This window comes from Medicago sativa, chromosome 1 (assembly GCF_051527215.1).
Source record: "Medicago sativa cultivar Bolivia chromosome 1, Bolivia_mono, whole genome shotgun sequence".
NCBI lineage: Eukaryota > Viridiplantae > Streptophyta > Magnoliopsida > Fabales > Fabaceae > Medicago > Medicago sativa.
The window spans coordinates 51692624-51713638 of NC_140749.1; the positions used below are offsets into that span (position 1 = coordinate 51692624).

A 21015-nucleotide genomic window follows, 5' to 3' on the forward strand; every position below is an offset into this window, starting at 1 on the left:
AAGAAAGTTACAAGAAAAAATTGTGGAATTTTTACGTAAAAGAGGACACGCAGGAGGTGCAATTAGTATTAAGCAATGTTGAGATAGCAAGCAAGTTCAGTAAAAACGAAATCTGCTAGCAAACAGGGCCCAAGCCCAAAGGGAAATTGGTTTACCATGGATCCTTATCCACTAGCTGAACCCGTTTGGCTTTAACATAGAAGGAACCTTATGAATAGCATGAAAAAGATCCTCTTTATTCATAGAAGCTGCTGGTGATTTCTTTTTCTAAGAAAATGGAGAACGTACAGGTCTTGATTTCCACGACGACGGTGATGACGGCGGAGTCATGTAGCACCTTGCCGGAGAGTTTCTTTCCAATGTCAATCTTCGGATCAGAAATTTTCAACAAAGACATTGAGACTATAAAGAGATCGAATTCTTCAAAGGTTTGAGAGATGGTTGAAAGGTTCGTTCTGCTTCCTTCCTTGCTGCAATCTGGTTCGTCCTTCCTTCCATGATTCCGATCGGTTTTCTCTTGGCTTGTTCCTCTACGTTTTGGTTATGGTGACGGATTCGAAGCCGGACTAGATTGATTGCGTATTCGAGTTGGTTTGAAAGTTTGGTGAATGCAATTCGATTTTGACAGTGGTGAATTGATTGTGGTTGTTGATTCAATGTGTTGTGTTGATCCAAAAATGAGGGTGTTATGAGATGGGTTGTGAATTGAATTTTGATGATGGTTGTAGTGGTTATGGAGTTTTTTTTGTGTAGTGATTGAAGGTTGTTATGATGGTTGAAGATGAAGATTGATGAAGATGGTGGTGGTTTGTGGTGGTTAGAATGGTGGAGAAAAGTTGTTACGGTGGAGGAAAAGAAAGAGGGAAAAAAAATGAATTTTTGTGACTTTTTTTATTTTGTGGAAAAATGATTGAAAATAATTAGTAAAAAAATGATTAGTTGTGCCCCTTGACCATGACCTTGACTTATTTATAGGTGATGTGGGAATGCTTGGACCAATGGTGTGATGCCACGTGGCACTTGACTTGTAACAAACCTTGACTTTGACTCTAACAAACTTAAAAAGGATTAAAACGCAAATAATAAAAGTGCGAGGACTAAAATGAAAATTAAAACTAAAATTGAATTGAAAAAGTAAATTGAAAATTAACGTAAAATGAGACGATTAAAAACAACAAAGCAGATTAAAATGAATCAGAAATATTATGTGAAATGACCAAAACGCCCCTAGGGACTAAAACGACTAAAAACGACTCAAATGCAATTTTAAAATGATTTTTTAACAAGGGATTAAAGCAAGAGCTTATTCAAACAAATTAAAAGACTCAGAGACAAATTTTAGAAATTAAACAGGGTTTTAACACATGAAAAGACTAAAATGCCCCTAGGGGCAAAACTGACTCAAAATGACTACAAATGCAATTTTTGGAAAGGGTTTTGACATAGAATTGAAATGAAGACTTATTCACACTATTTGAAAGGACTTAAACAAATTTTTAAAAGATTGAAAGAAAATTTAACACAGGAAATGACTAAAATGCCCCTAGGGGCTAAGCTGACTAAAAGATGACTCAACTGATATTTTCTGAAATGAATTTTGACATGAGATTGAAACAAGGACTTATACAAACCAATTTAAAATACTCAAACAATTTTCAAGGATTAAAATGAGTTGAATGCAGGAAATGACTAAAATACCCTTTTATGTGAATTTTGCAAACAACATTGAAATAAAATGCTGAGAACGATGCAATTAATCAGAGACATATCAAGTGACTTATAATGCAAGAAAAGAAGAATTGAACAAGTATTTTTAGGTCCAAAATTAGGGTATAACAAAATATACATGACAATTTTTAGAGTTTTTAAAAGATTTTTAGACTCAAAAACATATAAAACTTCACAATTTTTAACAAAAATAGTAAACAATTAACAAGAAAATATCACAAATTTTTTAATCAAGATTTAACACATGACAACATCACAAAAATATCAAGAAAATAATTAAGAACACATAGAAAAAAAATTAGGAATTTTTAAAGGGTTTTTAATGAGACAGAGGTGTAAAAAGCATCAGTGTGGAAAATAGCAAAAAAACACTAAAAACGAATGCAGCAAGAAATCCAGGCCCAAGCCCAAGGCTAATGATGGATCTTGGACTATCCAGGTGCCTCAGAGGCGTTGGATTGATCCAAGCCCATCAAAACCCTAGATCTAAGGGCTGGGAGTGCATGGCGCAGTATAAGCTCAAACAGACACACCAGAAGATTGAATCAGGACCACACATCTAATCAAACAGCAAGATCAACGGTTAAACACATGGTCCAGGAGTGAACCAGACCGGTTCGAATGAACCAATCCGGTTCACGCCTATATAAAAATAGAAGGGACCAGTCTAATTCATTCCAAACCCTAGTTTCTCTTTCTTCTCTTCAGACTCTCTCGTTTTCTCTCGTCTTCACATGTTTTCCTTCATCTCTCACTACGAACATGACTTTCAAACCGTAAACTACGAATTAATCCACAAATCAGCATAGATTGGGCACAAAACGTTTCGATCTTGCTATTTTCTGAAGAAAGTTGTTCAAAAATGTTTCGATCTTGATGTTTTCTAAAAAAAACGTTCAAAACGTTTCGATCTTGATGTTTTTTGAAGAAAAACGTTCGAAACGTTTCAATCTACACTGATTTGAACAGATTTGGTTTTGAACCTTTACGGTTTTTAAGTTTTTGGATCTTTCGAAACTTTCTTGAAACCAAACCCTAATCTGGCTTATTTTCTCTGCTGATGATGAATTTGAACTCTGATTTGAAAAATAAACGGTGAATCTTCATGATTTTACGTTTTAGGGTTTCGGTTTTCAATTTGTTCCAATCTTTTCAAGGTTTTCACTTCGATTCACCGTTTATTTTCCAATACGAACCTTCGATGATGATTATAAGTGACAACGAGAAGGTTCTTATGTGTTTACCTGAATTTGATTGGGGATTCGAACAAATAGATCCTTGCGAAGGCTTCTGGTAAGTTCTTGAACTGAAAATAAATCAGTTATCTTCTTCTTCTCCTTCACTGATGTGATTTTGCTTCGATCCTCTTCTTCTCACTCTCTTTGCTTCTGTGATCGTTCAAATTTGTTACTCAGGTAATGAATCTAAGCTTCGAATTGCAGAAATCAAAGTTCGATGATGAAGATTCTTCAGTGAATCTCTGAGAACTGCTTTGAATTCATTGCAATTGATTGAAATTTTTGTTACTGGAAAGTTAGGGTTTGATGAATTAGGGATGAATGTTCTTGGTGTTCTTGAGAAACGGTTATGATTTTGATCTGTTTGGGAGAAGAGAGAAATGGAAAAGTGTTTGTGATGATTTGGCGAATTCTGATTGACTCTGTTGCTGTGCATTGATGAGTTGGCTATTTATAGGCTGACATGTGTATTTTTAATCCAATGGAATGTTGACACCTGTGTTTGGACTGAAATGGCTCGGCCTTGCTGGATTTTGACAAAAGGACCTTTCTGCAAAATTAAAAACTACAAGGACTAATCTGCAAAAAATCATTAAGGACCATTCTGCAATTGTTAAAAAAGACTTAAAAATAAAAATTCGAAATAAACAAAAAAAAAACTTAAAAATAAAATTTGAAACAAGAGAAAGGACTTGAATGCAATTCTTAGGAGTTTGAGGACTTTTAAAAAATTAAAAATAAAATTGGACTAAAAATTGGTAAATTTGACTAAACGTAAAGTGAAACGATTAACAATAACAAAACGGACTAAAATGAACCAATTACCTAAATGAGGTACTTTAAAGTAACCTCTCTCTGCCAAAATTTCATGTGAAATGACCAAAATGCCCCTGGGGACCAAAACGACTCAAAATGACTCAGATGCAATTTTAAAATGGATTTTAACATGGAATTAGAGCAAGAGTTTATTTAGACAAATTGAAAAGACTCAGAGGCAATTTTTAGAAATTTGAACAGGGTTTTAACACATGAAAAGACTAAAATGCCCCTAGGGGCTAAACTGACTCAAAATGACTTCAACTATTTTTGGAATGGATTTTGACATAGGATTGAAATGAAGACTTATTCAAACCAATAGAAAAGACTCAAGCAATTTTTAAAGGACTAAAATGAGTTTGGATACAGGAAATGACTAAAATGCCCTTTTTCATGAATTTTGCAAGTAATATTGAAATAAGATGCAGTGAAAGATGAAATTGATCAGAGACACTCTTAAATGACTTGAAATGCAAGAAAGATGTTTGGATGACTTGAAATGCAAGAAAACATGGACGAATACACATTTGAAAAGATTTGTAAAGCTAAGTTGAGAGATGAAGCAGAGTAAAATGTTAGCGTAAACAATAGCAAATTGGCAATTATTCAAGAATAATAGCCAAATATCAAAGATGAAAAGAAATTTTGAACAAGTATTTTTAGGTCCAAAATTAGGGTATAACATCTACCATGTTTATGGCGACCACATCAGCGTACACTGAGTCTGCTTTCTTCATAGGGTCTGCATCTATTTGCATTGGCTATTTGGTTTTATCTCCAAATTTCAGTCTTCCCTCATCGAGAGCTTTTTGCACCGAGTCCCTGAAACGAGTACAACGAGATAAGTTATGGCCTAAGAAACCATGAAATTTACAAAAACCCTGCTTCTTCCTTTGTTCTAAAGGGGGAAGCTTCATATTTTTTGGCACTAAAATTATGCCATCTGCAACTAAAAGATCAAAAATCTCTTCACATTTAGAAACATCAAGAGTATATGTTTTAGGCGGGTATTTGTCATTTTTAGGCTCTTCTGGATTTTTTCCATTCGATGGCCTTAACAATTTACATGTATAAGGTGGTCCATCTTTTAGTTCTGCCAGGTTAATCTCGTTTTCTTCGACAGTATCGGATTCCCAATCGAATTTGGGATCACTGTCTCCTGCATCTACGTAGGCAACCTTTTCCCTTTTAGGGAATTTATTCATCCGAGCCTTTTTAGCCTTAAGCCTTTCGACCTGTCGGACTCTATCCGCCAATTGCGCCATGTCTCTAAGATATTGGGTATCCAATTTCTTTCGAACAGAATAATCGAGACCACCAGCAGCCATTTCGACCAATTCATGTTCGGGTACTGAAGTAAAGCATCTGGCCTTGAGAAGACGGAATCTATTCAAATAATCGTCGATTGATTCATGTGTTCTCCGACGAACACTGGCCAATTCCTTCAAACTGATTTTAGACTGGCCCATGTAAAATTGTTCATGAAAGGCCTTTTCTAATTGATTCCAACTGTAAATGGAATGAGGAGGCAACGTAGTGAACCAAGTAAAAGCATTTTTCGTCAAAGAACTTGGAAAATATTTTAACTTCAAGTTCTCATTGTTTGCCATTTCACCCGCCTCCATCAGATATTGAGCAATATGTTCGACTATTGACTCATTGGTTTCCCAGCAAACTTAGTAAATTTGGGGACCTTCCAATTCCTTGGTAAGTCAGTCTCCAAAACATATTCAGATAAAGTTGACACAAATTTTGGCCTATGTAAACCCATATTAAAACCCTTCTGGGCCAACAAAGTTTCGACCACATTCGCTATGTTATTATGGCCCTCATAATTGTTTCGACGGGCTTGCATGACCACTTGGTCTGCGTCTTGTGCCTATTGACCACTATTGGTACTCTTTCTGGTTCCTCCTGAACCGGTTGTTGTAACCTTATTGGTTGGGTTTGAGTTTCAGGCACTTGATTATTCTGACTAACTGCAGGAATTTCTACCGAGCCAACGTTCGGATTTCGATATACAAGCCTTTGTGCAGCAGGAGCGCCAAAGAAATCGGCTATCCGCTCCATCTGGGCAGACAATGCCTGGTAACTATTATTCGTGTCTCGAATCAAACGATTGATCACTGCACCCATCTGTTGTGTCACCATATTAGCCATTTCATGATTGGCTTCATCCATCTGTTGCCTTAAGGCCATCATGGATGCATTGGTTAAGGATTGCTGGGGTGTTGTGAACGGAACGCTCACCCTAGGAGCGAACAGTTGAGGAATCGATACGTTCAAACTCTCGGAATACAAGGATGGATTCGTATGTAATCCTTGCATCAAGGAAGTTTGCATGTCGTACTGCATAGGTCGACGGCTTGTGCCAGGATAAAAGAACCCTTGGTTCGACGTACTCAGGATGGCCTGCGACGTCTGGGCGGCCAATGTAAATGCTGGAACCCCTTGAGTAGTTCTTGCGGCCGATGTGACCGCTGGAGTGGCCTGATTCTTTTGCGCGACCATCATTGATTCGACTGGCTCTAATACGGGTGTCATGGTACTTATTGGGATTGCTTGCGTACCACTAGGTGATGCAGGCGGGTTGGTTGTTGTTGTTCCTGATGAACTAGCGGTGTTCGATGCCGCTGTATCTGGATTGGGATGAGGACGTACCATTTCAGGAAGTTGTTTTCTACTCCTTAAGAGCATACACAACACAAATCAACAATATAAATCAGACAAATTTCGCTATTAAACTATTTTCAAAGGCACAAAAAGGTCCCACTGGGCGTTCCAATTTGTTTACACTGATTTTTGGTAAACAATCGCTGGTTTAAACGTAGTTACTTGCAAGATCAACCAGTAAATCTTAGGAGCATATTTGTGCTTTTGTTGTTTCTAGGAAATTGTAAATGTTCTTGAAAGATTTAAATAAACAGAAAAGATAAAAACAATCGAACTCAACCCAGTTGAATCCAATCAAAGTTTGTTAAGTAAAATAACTTTGAATTGCTCAAAAGAAACAAGTAAAATGTAAAGACATTTTAAAAGGACAAATGTAAATTGCATTGATTGAATGTAAATTGGTACACAGATTCATACATTGCAACTTGTGACTCGTTTCTCGCTTCCATACGGATAATTTGAGTGTAAGTTTTTGTATGATTGAATTGTGAACCATTTTTTCATCAGAAAAACTACTATTTATACAAATAGAAAATAACTACCTAAATTCAAATTCAAACTTATAACTATAGAAAACTAACAAGTCTTATCTATTAAATTTGAATTTCGAACGCACTTCGGAGATGTCCTTATCCAAAATAACCATCTCTCGATAAGTCTTGTTCGTCGAACCGGAACACGTGCTCCCAGCAAGCCCAACTTCGATAAAACCCTCAGAGTTAACTTTGCTATTTCTTCGATGATAAGGTCAACTCCCTTTGACTGCATTTAATGATAACCTTTAAAATTATAGGCTAACCTGACATTTTCTCGTGTATTTCCGCTGCGTGTATTTCTGCTGCGTGTAACCTGACATTTTCTCAAATGTGTGGAAGTATAATTGTAGCATTTGAGTTTTGAGTGAGTTATTAAAATTGTGAATAGAGTCTCATATCCTATTTTATAATAATAAAGACTTATCTCACACCCATATGATGATAAACCCTTTATATATATATATATATATATATATATATATATATATATATATATATATATATATATCATACTCTGTCTAAAGGTTACTATATTTATAAAATTCTTTGGAATTTTAATTGTGAAAAGGAGATCTTGTGTTATAAAATTCTTAAATGAAAATCTACATTCTACTTAATTCTAAATGCAGACTATGTGGTTAACTACGAAACTCAATTCTTGATAATATCTGCCATTGATAAATTATATATTCATGGGTTTCATACTATCATTAAGTTACCACTTGTGTTAATAATTTTGCTATAGGCATTGTCAAAATATGTGGTTGAGTTCATGAAACTCTATTGGTTAAAATTATATAACCACTTATGTTGATAATCTTGCACTAGTAATTAAGTATCCCACTGTTGAATATTACATTATTATAATATTTTATATTAGTGATCACTAATGAGAATCCCACTCACTCTTGTTTATATATATGTGGGATCAGTGGGAGTGTGTACACAACACATGAGCTCAAATGAGAAATCTCACTCTTGTTTATATATATGTGAGATCAAGAGAAATGTGTACACACTATTATTCTCGTCATTGCCATTAACTCTTGTGCACAATATAAAATATGGCATAGCTTAAGAGACTTTAAACATAGTCTCATTCTAATATATTGAGATATATATTAAAATTCCTTTTATCTCAATAAGCATCATAATTGGATGTTTAAGTCAATTTTGTTGGAATATGCACAATAATCTCTTAGCATGCAAATAAATATTGTACTTCTCTTTTACCAACATTCCACATTTTATGAGGTAATAAATAAGAGAAATGATATTTTGACAACCACTTTTTGACAACTTTTGGACAACTTTTTCTCTCATACTCACATGATGTTGTTATCCTCTCTTTTCCTTTTTCTCTCTCCATTGTTTTTGACCAATAAGAAGTGAGAAAAACAAGGTTGTCAACAAAGTTGTCATCAAATGGACGTCAAAATATCATTACTCAATAAATAATAAGTACAATGTATAATATCAATACTCCTATCGAGTATGATATTGTGTTCTTGAAGTACTTATAAACTGAGATAATCATAAATGTTCGATCATTATAGACATTTTAGTGGCCACATTAATCCATATTTTATTTTCTTTAAACTAAGTGTCTATGTTGATCCATTTCGGAGATTCTTGAATTTCCTATTTTCTTATGGATTTTCACATGTTTTGCTAAAACTTGGATTAATTGAATGTCAAAGAACATTTATCGATTTTGATTAAATGTAATTACACTCTCTTAATAGGCTATCCCTATAAGTAATTACTATTCTTATACCTAGGTGGATATATGACTTTTATAGAATTGAAAACTCATTGACAGAACCATTAACCACAGACTTATATAAATGAGTATTGTAACTCATAATGATTTGATTAAGGCTATGATATTTTGGGTTAATGGGAGTTTGTTATAGCATTTTTAAAATGCTTGGGCCATTCTTTAATGACACATTCTTTTTAATTCAAATGTGTCACTACAAATTCATCATTTGTTTGAAAAGTGAGTCTTTGACCTGTATGATTTGTTTTCCCTATCGGATTCAATTTCTGCAGCATTAAAAGTCACTTCACTTTTGAATGATTAGTGCTTTGACCATACATATAATTTTAAAATTAAATTCTTTATGACAAGGGAAATATTATATTCTTTTAGTAATTGAGTATTGTCATCCAAGTGGGAGATTGTTGGAATAATTATTTAATTAATCAATTATGGATTGACAATAATCAATTATTATAAGTTAATGTTATAATATAAATTATGGTCTATTGTATTAAGCACTGATTAGTTGGTTAATATGTGTGATTGAGCTATTCTTTCTAAATGGACTGTAATGGGTTGGACCATTTAGCTAAGCCAATGAGAGGTCTCTGCCCTCAGCCATTTAGCTATTTAAACGTCATCCCATCAGACGGTTCATTATTCTGAACACTCTGCTGCTAAACGGAATGAGGGTAGTCATCCCTCTCATCCTTCTGACAGTTATCCTTCATCAACCTAATTCAAATACACAATTTCTTTCTTCATTCTTTGTTATTGATAATATGCTATAACTTGTATTTATTGATCTATGGTTAAATTCTAAAACTTTTATCATCTTGTACAAAACATTTTCACCTCATATATATACACACCACAAGCCCTAGCCAAAGACAAAGCTAATCAATCTCAAAGATTGGTCTTTTAAGCTTTCCATTTTGTTTCTTATTCCTTTTGATCCTATCATTTCACGGCCATTCTCAGTTCACTTGCCATGTTGTTTTTTCCAAACCTTCTATACTTTTCAACTAATCATTGTTAGAGAAATTGTATCCAAGGCCACACGTATATGACGTTTAAACATAGGCTATACTTTTTGACTAAATTTAACTATTAAGAACATGATGTATTTTGCCAACCACCTAATTCATGGATTTTATTCAAGACAAAATAGAATAAATAAATATCTTACTACATGTTAAATTTTAAAATAGTACAACTTGATCCTAATATAGTACCTACTTTGTGTTGCTTCACCATGAGTACCTGCTACTACTACTTGTGGTTGGCCTGCGACCAGTTTTGGTGGTGTGGGCGGCTATAGTTTGCGGTTTTGCTCATGCTGGTGTTTCTCCCTGCTGTTCTGCTCGTTTTAGCTGGTATTTTTACACCTATTGTTGTATGTTTTTTTGCAACTCTTTTCACTTCTTGTATTGGGTGTTGATATCAATAAATCTTTGTTGCTTCAAAAGATAAGAACTTGTATTTCGTAAACCATTTTATTGTTGACTCTCTTTTTCTAGTTTATGAACACAGGTCTTTTCCTCCTTTATATTTACTCTATTTTTGTCCTTCTTCCCTTCATTTAGTTCTTACTAAAATTGATTGTATTTTAAGAGAAAACAAGAAGAAATATATCTACATATTGGACTTTGATTTTTCTTCACTAAGTATATGACTATGTGAGTTGTGTGAAACAAAAAAAAAAGATATTCTAAATTGATTTAATAAACTCATGATAGTTGAAGTTATGGACTTTGGAATGAAACATAGTTTTGGTGTAAAATAGATTATTTAACATGACTGAACTTAACAAGTGAGATTCTCTCGAATTCTTCTTTAAAATTTAATGACAAAAACGTTAAGATTATTATAATTCAAGACTCGTTCAAATAGGGTAACCTTAATTAAAGCTAGACAAGTTTTCTTAATCAAGAGTTATTTTGAAGTGTGTTGGCTAATTTTAGAAAAAGATAAGTTGTAAAAGTTTTAACTTTCATCAAAAGAAATAAAATAAGTAATAGTAATAAATCTTGACCATAATCTTAATCTTTAAAGATAAGGTCTCTTGAGTAGAAAATTGTCAAATCCTATTTTCTTGCTCTCTTTCAAGTTCGAGTCGTATTTTCTTGCTCTCTCTCAAGTCTGGTCATCTCTCTATACTCTTTTAGTGTTCTTTTCCCTTTCCTTGAGCGTTGGTGTCGTAAACATTAAAAGTAAAATGAGAGTTTGGAGAAGTGAGTAAGAAGAAAAATAAAAACATTTACTTGGAGTTTATATTGGGGTGAGAAAACAATGGGTATATAACCTTTGTGAATGCTATCGGATTCTCGAGGGTCTTTCATGACTAAGAGAAATAAAAGGGAATGCTTTTGCTTAGGTAAGGACACTCTCTCGAAACACTATAATTACTTAAATGCGTGGTTGGTTTATGTGCTTATATTTGTGTTGTTTGTGAATAAACATTTTGAGTAAATATTTTTGCCCAATTGGGGATGATATGCTATCGATTTGACTATGATCTGTTGATGTACTTTACTTTCAAAATAATGGAAATGCTTGATGATTTTATGATGTTATACATTATGATTAAGAATATATGAAAAAGCATTTTATTGATATTACATATGCTTTTGAGATATGTAAGTTGTTGCATTAGCATATAAGGGGAATCGTATGCTCATGCATTTCATAGTTACGTGGCCACCAGAGAGGAGTCACGAGGTGCACACCGGAGAGGTGGCACGGGGTGCGTTTTAAAACCACCTTATCCCAATGTCGATCTTTAAGACTGATAGATGAGTTGAAACTCATCTCCTTAGTGGCGTTGCCACAACCCTCTGCGGAGCGGTAATAATTCCGAAATCATTTGCATGTGATGTCCTGTGATAGGCTTCACACTCATGTAGAGTCTGTATTTTTAGGCTAAATGTATCGTTATGGTTTATATGTTGAATGTTTATTTTAAAGCCATTTACCATGCCTACATGCAATGCATGTTGTATTTATGTAATTATGTTGTTTTTAGATTGTGACCCTCTACATTAATTCGTGGATCGAGCTTTGCCCCACATCCAAACAGGGAGTCGTTAAGCCGGAGTGACAAAGAATTTGGAGGAGTAACAGTTTGGGAAGTCAAGCTTGAGGTCATCAGTAGATCTCAAACCAAGTCATTCCAGTTTAGAGTTAAGGATCAGTTTAGAGTTTTTATAGAGTTGTACATGCTCTAATTTTCTACATCATAATTGTACCGTTGTAAATAATACTACCATGGGTAAAGAATACCCAATTTCTTTATTTTTACAATAAGATCAGTTTAGTAGTCTTGTCAATTTTAGATAAAACTTTTGATAGGAAACTTTCAGTCTTGTCAATTTTAGATAAAACTTTTGATAGGAAACTTTCCCTCTGCGTAGGGATGTAAGCGTGTCTTGTAAATTAATCAGTTGTCATACAAAGCTCTATATAACTATGACGTTCATTTGGAAACTTGAGTTTAAAAAGGTTTAACCCTTTTTTTTTCGTTCTTTAAAAAAAAAAAAAAAAGACCCAATTTTTGGTGCTAAAAAAACGGGGCGTTACAATTTTCTACCCCTTCAACAAAACCAAAATATCAACATCAACTAATTTTATTCTATATACTCTCGCTGGAAGAAGACAATGAGCCTGAAGGTCAGGGGCTCTCTGGAACAAGTTAGACATATCTGTCAAGCTCAGAACATAAAAGACGCGCTGAATTGGAGGCAACCTATTGATTGTCGTGAAGAAGACGTTAAACACGCGCTGGCCAGAGGCAACACATCATTTTTTTCCTGCATTTTATTTCCTGCTGAGATGAGATTACCTGACTAATCAATTTCATTTCTTTTTTCCGTTGCTAATTTTCAGTATTATCTAATAAAATTTTATTTCTTTTGCATTGCACTTACAACCTTTCCATTTATACTTAATCTTGTTTTAGTCTTAGAGAATTATTTTAGAACATTTATAGAGGAGGCTAGATTACCTTTACATTCAAAATCACGATAACCATTGGGGCTTACTACTGAAGGTACTCATATAGGTTTTCCATCTCTTTAATGAATAGCATAACCGGTGAGATTTAGAGCCAAATATTTCCAAAACCATTCTATGTTATTAGTTATTTGAATTTTTTCTATCATGAGTGTTTTATATGAATGTTAGTTTTTCTTGAATTTGTGGTCGTTCTTTACGGACGATCGATCATTTGATATTACACACGAGACGGTTTTTCTTTGGTACCTTGAGCCTTTCAAGTCACCCTTTTATATTCTTGTTATCCTTTGTGAAACCACTTTGAGCCTCCATATGCAAAAAAATTTTGTTGTTACTAAGTGACGAATCATGTCAAAGTCATGAACCTTATATGCTACCTTTTACTATTTCTCTTGGAGTTAGAATAAGTCATTATTTTAACTGAGTATGGTTTAAAACTAAGTTTGGAGTTTCTTTTAGGAATTAGAAACATTCTAAGTTTGAGGTGGGGGTACCAGTAGAACTTATTTATCAAAAAGAAAAAAATGAAAAAAGAAGTAGACTGCCATGGGCCTACAAAAAAAATAGAAGAAAAAAAAAAGAGTCTCACACTTAATAGGGATATGTTAATATGCCATGTTTGAGTTAAACTTTTCTACATTGGATTCAAAAGTAGATACCGAGCAAGGCATAAGGGAGATGACTAATATATATAATGTCTTGATATTCAAGTTAACCTATTTGAAAATTGTTGTTCTGACTTCAAGATCTTCCTAATAACACATGGAAATTCCTAAAATGCCCCCAGCGGTAGTTAACTACCGTTTGCCAAACCGGCAGCAGTTAACTGCCGCTAGCCTCAGTGGTAGTTAACTGTCATTGCGATCTGTATCTTAAGAACGTAGAAACTCCAGTTTCAGGTTACAGAACACATGCAAAACAACTTCCAATTTTAATCCAAATTCACCCAAACCTTCATTTGCACAAAAATCTTCCAATTTGCTTCAAGTAAATCACCAGTAAGTACCTTTCTTCCTATTTACATGCAATGTAGGTTGTTTAGGGTGGTATTTTCATAATTTTAGCAAAATGTTAGTGTATAGGTTAGGTTTAAAAATTGTAAATTATGATAGAATTTGATCCTGTAATGGATTGTTTATGCTAGCATTGTTGTTTAGAGTAGGTTTAGGTACACTGTAGTGGTTTAGATTTTCAAATAACACTAATTGTGCTCCTAATTTAGAACGCACTTAAGGTGTTTGATGAAATGCCTAAGTGAGATATTCTTACTTTTTTGTGTTATTTTTGTGCAAATTGGTTCAACTTTATAATGTATATATGAGTGTTAATTAAATGCAATTCCTATTTCGTTTGATCTCCACTTATTGTAGGTACTAACTTTCTTGCTAAAATAGTTAGTAATTAGTTAATAATATATGTAAATATGTAAATATGGAATCCACTTATAGAATCCCTTTAATCTTAATCTTATACTCCATTTAAATAAGGTAGTATGATATATGGTCTCCATTTAATATATGTAAATATGTTCCATGTCTTAGGTTGTTTTACCATTAAAGCAGTGGCGGAGCCAGACAAAAAAGTTTGGGGTGGCCGCCATCTCGCCATCAAAATAAACTAAAATATATAAATCATCAAAATAAAAGTTTCGGGAGCATTTTTCAACACAACTTTTGCAACTTCATCATTGTAAGATGCTAAAAGTTTTAACAGTTCAAGAAAATTACCTTGATTTCTTGATTCACTTCCTTCATAGTGACCCCTAAAAGCACAAGCTTGAAGTGTTAACCAACGAACAGTGTCAATTGAAGCCTTCAAACATAGTCTATTATTTAGAATTTGGCTCGAACTTTGCACTTCAATAACATTCCTAAGATGCCCATCCTGATTCAAAAAGTCTTGACAATCTTTCATTGCATTGTTATGTGGTGAGCAAGGATCCTTCCCTATGTGTTTAAGAAAGGAACATTGTTTTCCATTCCTAACATTCTTCCAAGCTTTAAAACCCGTAGAAATGAATACTTGTGATTCGTAACGTCCGCTTGGTTTTTTGCTAAAGAGATAACATTGTAAGCAATATGCAGCATCTTCCGATGGTGAATATTCTAGCCATGAAGGAAACAAGCTGAACCAAGTGTCTTGAAACCGCCTTGGATGTTTATGCTCACCGGACAAGGGATAGTTTTCTAATTTCATTTGATAAGGACCCCATTTTAGATACGCTCTTCGTATTGCATCCTTTTGATTCGGTGGATATTGCCAAATTGGAATACGCTTTCTAGGATCACGTTCTAAAGAATTCTCAATGTCTTCCGGGTTAACTTTATTAACCTTTGAAGGACGAGGCTCATCTTCTTCAATTCTTCGATTCTCGCAAACTTGTTCAAGTTCAGATGAAGAAATTATAACTTCTTCATCTCTTACAATATCATCGGCCTTCCTTTTGTAAAATGAATGGATTTGTTGATTCTTCATCTTCTTCTTCCTGCACAACATATAAGTACATTTTCATTAGCATTGGCCAGTGAGAAAGATTTGCACAACAAACGGTTAATAACAAATAAGATGATTAATTCATATAGGTAACAAATAAGATGATTAATTCATATAGGTAACAAATAAGTTACTCTTTGCTACTTTCAAATCAGGTGTGAAATAGTTTACTACAACAAAATTATAGCAGCTACAGTGTTTATATAACTAAGAAATAGCTGCAGAATCTGTTGCATAAGGAAGCTAAAGAAATAAAAAATAAAAAATCCTTATTTTATAGAACCAGCCATGCCTAACACAGGAAACCCGTAAGAGATAGAGATGGAGATTCAAATTTTATAGAATTTTGCAACTAATCAGAAGCTTTCATGGGTGATAATATCATGGATACACAACAACTCATATCAAGCACCGAAACTATGACACCAACACCAGACTTTTAGAATGAAAGTAAAGAAGGAAAACCAATTTAGCTTGCAGAAAAACTACGCTCATTTGCAACAGAACAACAAAAGAAAATGTCCCAAAACCAAAAGCAAAGCTTACTAACACTAAAAGACACAAAAAGCAATCAGAAGCTAAATACTAACAGAGCAAACATCTGCATAAACCGCAAAACCGTGACACTAAAAATCCCCTTTTGTTTTGATTAGGGTTATGTAAAAATTGAAATTGAAAACCAAATCAAAAATCAAATCAAATTCATTAACAAACAAAAAGAAATTGAAGCACTATCATTACTAACAGATAAAGAATCAAATTCAGAGATACACTTACATTTTTAGGGTTTGTAGAGAGATTGAGACCAATGAAACTTTGATTCTGGAGATTGATGCAGAGAGAGTAGATGCAGAGAAGATGCAGAGAAGAGAGCAGTTTCTTTTCTTTCCAGTTTCACGGTTTGTAGAGAGAGTAGATGCAGAGAGATTGATGCAGAGATGCAGAGAAGAGAAAGCAGTTTCTTTTCTTTCCAGTTTCAACTTTCACGTTTTGGACTTTGCAGGAAAATTTGGAGTGTAAGTGTAGTTGGCTAGTGGCATATGTAGTAATATTAAAATTACCTCAGGGGTATTATGGTATTTTCACAGAATAAATGGGTAGGCCATGGCCTACCCCAGTCCTGGTGTAGCTCCGCCACTGCATTAAAGTATATAGTTTTGAGGAAATGCCTAAATATATTCTCCATCTATTTATTTAGGGTTTTTTATTTTTTATATGCACAGATATGTCTGGGAAGGAGGATGAGCTGCAACGGTTTATTAGAGAGGCCAGGATGCGCAAAGGTAAACAGGCGACTACCGCTGGCGCTTAGAGGGAGAGGGTGGAGCAAAACACGTATGTTCCAAAGACTCGAAAGTGCAGGGACCCGAGGCTAGTTGGAGATAGCTCACAGTCACAGATGGATTACTCCTCCCAGGTGGTTGATCTGCCATAAGCGCATAACTATGCCGAGTATGCGGGGGCATTTGAGGGATATGATCGGATGGAGGAGGAGGCTATGTTTTATCAGCCGCAGGAGGAGGCAGAAGATGAGGAGGTGGCAGATGATATTGTGCATGAGCCTGAGGTCGAGCCTCGACGACGTCTTCGTGCTCCGTTGATACCGCCCTGCCCTGTTGTAGGGCCTCCCTTTCCTAGAGGTCCTGAGACCACGCATTTTTGTCCGACTACGCGAGGCACGTGGCGATCCCTCTTTGGGTGAACCATCATAATGTAAGTGTTTAAATTCTTAAAAAAAAAATTAGTGTAAATGTTTAAATTCTTTAAATTCTTTACATTATTAAAATTCTTTAAAATTTACAGTGATAATGTCTTAATTCATTTGATTTTCAGATGTGGTATGATGGGGAGTATAAGTGTATAAATTCAGGGAGAAAGGTTAGAGACCTTTCATTGTCGGAGAAGGGTTTGAATTGGTTTTGGGATCCTGTGGAGGCGTCTGGCTTACATGATTTGATATACACCTAGTATTCGACTGTGACTCATGCCATGGTACGATCACTTTGGACGATGTGTATAATCTCCTCCACCTTCCTATTCAGGGCCGCATGCTGGACCATGACGCGGTACTCGATCAGGCACATGGGATTACACAGATGACCAGGTTGTTGGGCATGTTAGATGTTGCTGCTCATTGTGAGGAAAAGACTGAGTATGATGCTCATATTAGTTATCCCGTACTGAAGCGGCTTTATGAGGAGCACCTGATAGAGGCTAGACGGCTGCATGACGCACAAACGAGGGAGGAGATGCTGGAGAGAGATAGGAGGAGTTGGTGTGTGATGAATTTTCTTTTATATCTCGTTGGTAGTGCGTTGTTCACTAACAAAATAAACAGACACATAGACTTGGTACGTATATCTTGAATGTATGGCAGACTTGCATGGGATTGGGAAGTGGTCATGGGGAGGGATGACCTTAGATTACCTATATGATTATTTTGATGATTTTGTTTGTCTGAATAACAAGATGATGGTTGGTTGTGTGGCCCTTCTTACGGTATAAATTTAATATTTATCGTCATTTATTTATGAATTTATTTTATAATTTTTATCATCATGTTAAATTTTTTTTCCTAAGTTCGACTACATTTATTTAGGATTATATTTAAATATTTTTGTAAAGTTTTTATAATGTATTATATTTATTTAATATTTAACTCGAATATTTATTTTTGTATATTATTTTTTTTTTTTTGCAGGGATGGATTTTGGAGCATTTGTCAGGTCCGTACCCAAGGAAGCCTAACAAGAGCTGGAAGCCGAAGAGACGATGTGCGGGGAGATGGCTTACTACCAGAGGGCATACAGTTGTGCACCATTACCGCCTACTCCTGGATCGCTTATAGGTGGATGATGTGAGGTGGTCTACATATGATGATCATAGAGAGATACACCATTTTCAGCTTATTGTCACTTACTTGGGATGGCTGATGTGCAGGAAGGAGAGGGGGTACAGTCATTTACTTGAGTGGGTTAAGAGACAGTTTGGATTTATACAGGACATTCCTAGACATCCGTCAGATGTCCATGAGATGCCTAAGGAGATGATGGCTACTTTGTTGATAGACCCCGTTGCGGGGTTCTACCCTGATTGGAGACAGAGATATCAGAGACCATGGCATCATGAGCCTGGCTACATGGCTTGGTATGCCAAAGTCTCTCACCCTCGGATTATCCCACCTGATGAAGGATCTCCTTCTAGATCGGCGAACGTGGAGCAGATTATAAAGGAGGAGAATGCCAGAGAGATGCCTGACACACTGACGATCATCAGGGATGTCGTGCAGATGACTGATAATGCTGTGGCCGTGCAGGCCGAGATGACTAAAGAGGAGCTGGTGCAGGAGATGATCCGGATTGGTAGTATTGGTCACCCGGCCCTTACGTATCAGATTGACATGAAGCACAGGGGGCAAAAACATCGTAGGCAGCAGGGTTGATTATCATTAGGCTTTTTTATGTACACTTTGACTTTGATTATGATGACATTATCCGTACCTTGTGATATTTCTATGACATTTACGTACGTACCTTTTATATTATTTCTTTTAATTTTATCATGTTAATTATTTCGTACCTTTTATATTGATGAATTTGAAATTGGACGAAAAGAGTGAAAAATTTTGTTTAAGTATGTGCAAAACATGTTCAAATGTGGGGAAAAATGGAAGGAGAGCTGCTGGAAATTGAACCAAGAACGCAACAGTTAACAACCACCGGTTGTAGCGGTAGTTAACTACTACTGGCCTCAGCAGCAGTTAACTGCTGTCGGATCTCTCAACACTAGTTAACTACCGCTGGGGGCTTTTTTAAAATTTCCATGTGTTATAAGGAAGGATTCAAAGTCAGAACAACTATTTTCAACCTATTTTTTGTTATCCCATTACAGCCCCGCACCTCATTAAGATCATATGGGCATACTCTCCCAAAAACAAAAACAAAAACAAAAAAAGAGCAGACTGTGACACGCCGCAAAAGATCATTTCAAGATTCAAGTTATTTAAAATGAGAATTTTACCTCAATCTCTTACTTCTACCCGACAAATATCTTAGACTTCCCAAAACTTTCTTAAGTCTAACAAATAAAAAAGTTTTTCTCTTATTTTTTACTCCAGAAATTTCTAATTTTCAGACTTCTTGTATCAATGTCAAAACTACCAATATTAATATTTATTTCGGGCATTTCAAATTTCGAAACTACAAAACATAAATATTTTCTGAATCTAAGTTAATATGAGAATATGAGATCATAATTTTATTATTTCTTTGCATGATACAGTGGTTTCATATATGATTTTTATATGATTTATGATCATATTTATCCAAAGATCGGAAAGTTTTTAATAATAAAAGAAATGAGACTAAGTCATCTTCTGGTATCACGGCCTTCATAGTTGAATTTGTGTATGCATCAAAAAAAATTGAAATGAAAATGCTGAAACTCTTAATGAGAAATTTGAATTTCGAAAAATCTGGGATTAACATATGATTCATCATGTTCAATTGATGAAATTTTTGGGAAGGGTCAAAACCAAAAATTTAATTGTGTTATGGTGGAAATATTTGTTAGGAGGAAAATTGAGTTAACATCAAATTGTGGTATAGAGGTACAATTGAGGAGGTATGAGGTAAAATTCTCATTTAAAATTCACGAAAATTTTACCCTATACCCTACATCTTTACTCTCACCCCTACATTTTAGGTGAATTGTCTACTTTACCCATAATATAAAATTAAAATACCAATTTTTTTTTCCTTCAAAATTTTGCTGGTTCACCCTACAATTAAAACCCTACCGGAAAACACATTCTAAGTGTTACGGGTAGGAAAAAGCATCAAATTCATTGTTCCTCTTCATAATATTGTCCTCTCATTTAAAATCTTGTCCTCTTGTTCAACATCTTCCGGTCTAGAACTGCCTTATGCGATACTGAGTTTCCCTAGAATCAATTCTTTGCATTTCAATTTGTCTTTGCCTCTACATACTATATATGGATTGTCGGATTTGATTTCAAATTTGATTTCGGATGAGACAACAATGATGAGTTTTCCAAATCAATTCTTTAATTTTCAATTTGTCTTTTCGGAAAACTTAAACCATCCCGTTGGATTCAATTGTTGCTATTAACAATAGTTATGGTGAGTATTAGTGGAACCTACTTTTATTCAATTTAATAGCTTATTCACACTGTTGTTGTATGAACATTGGTTATGATGATACGGTGATACTAGCTGAGAAAGAGAAAGGACCCCAACAAAAGAATAAAATTTGCAGGCTCATAGACATCAGTTAGTTAAAAATTAAAAATACATATCCAAATTATTGGTTATGATCTTATAAATTACGTATCCAAATTATTACGGTGACCTAATTTGAAAGATGGGGATCGACAACATGAAAGATTTAATAGAAAGAATGATTAAGGAATTTCTGAAATTGTGTTTTACTGCTTTCCGAAAAATAAAATTACATACCAGAGATTCTTTGATTAAAAAATGTTTCTGAAAATCATGAGGGGGTGAACTCGTATGATAGGGAAATGTTGAAAGTGAGGGTGAAAAAATGTCTAAATAATTAAATGACAAAAGGGTAATATTGGATTTTTTGATAAATTGTAGGGGTGAAGGTACAAATGTAGGGGTATAGGGTAAAACGGGCAAAATTCACTCATTTAGTTATTAGCCCGTTATGGTGGCCCAAGTAATTCACTTGTACATTTTATTTTTTGTTTCTCGTGTTTTTTTAAATT

The 21015-nt window shown here is 34.7% G+C and overlaps 1 protein-coding gene and 1 pseudogene across 1 annotated transcript; both read right to left on the reverse strand.

Annotated features, from left to right (window-relative positions):
* Positions 1–4453: 4453 nt before the first annotated feature.
* On the reverse strand, positions 4454–6446 carry LOC146955201 (uncharacterized; annotated as a pseudogene).
* Positions 6447–14386: 7940 nt separating this feature from the next.
* Positions 14387–16399, reverse strand: LOC146955202 (uncharacterized). Its single transcript, XM_085720591.1, has 2 exons — positions 16041–16399; positions 14387–15255 (listed from the first exon to the last, which is right to left on the reverse strand). Coding segments are annotated over exons 1-2 (870 nt in total). The 5' UTR covers positions 16043–16399; the 3' UTR covers position 14387.
* Between the last annotated feature and the right edge of the window lie 4616 nt (positions 16400–21015).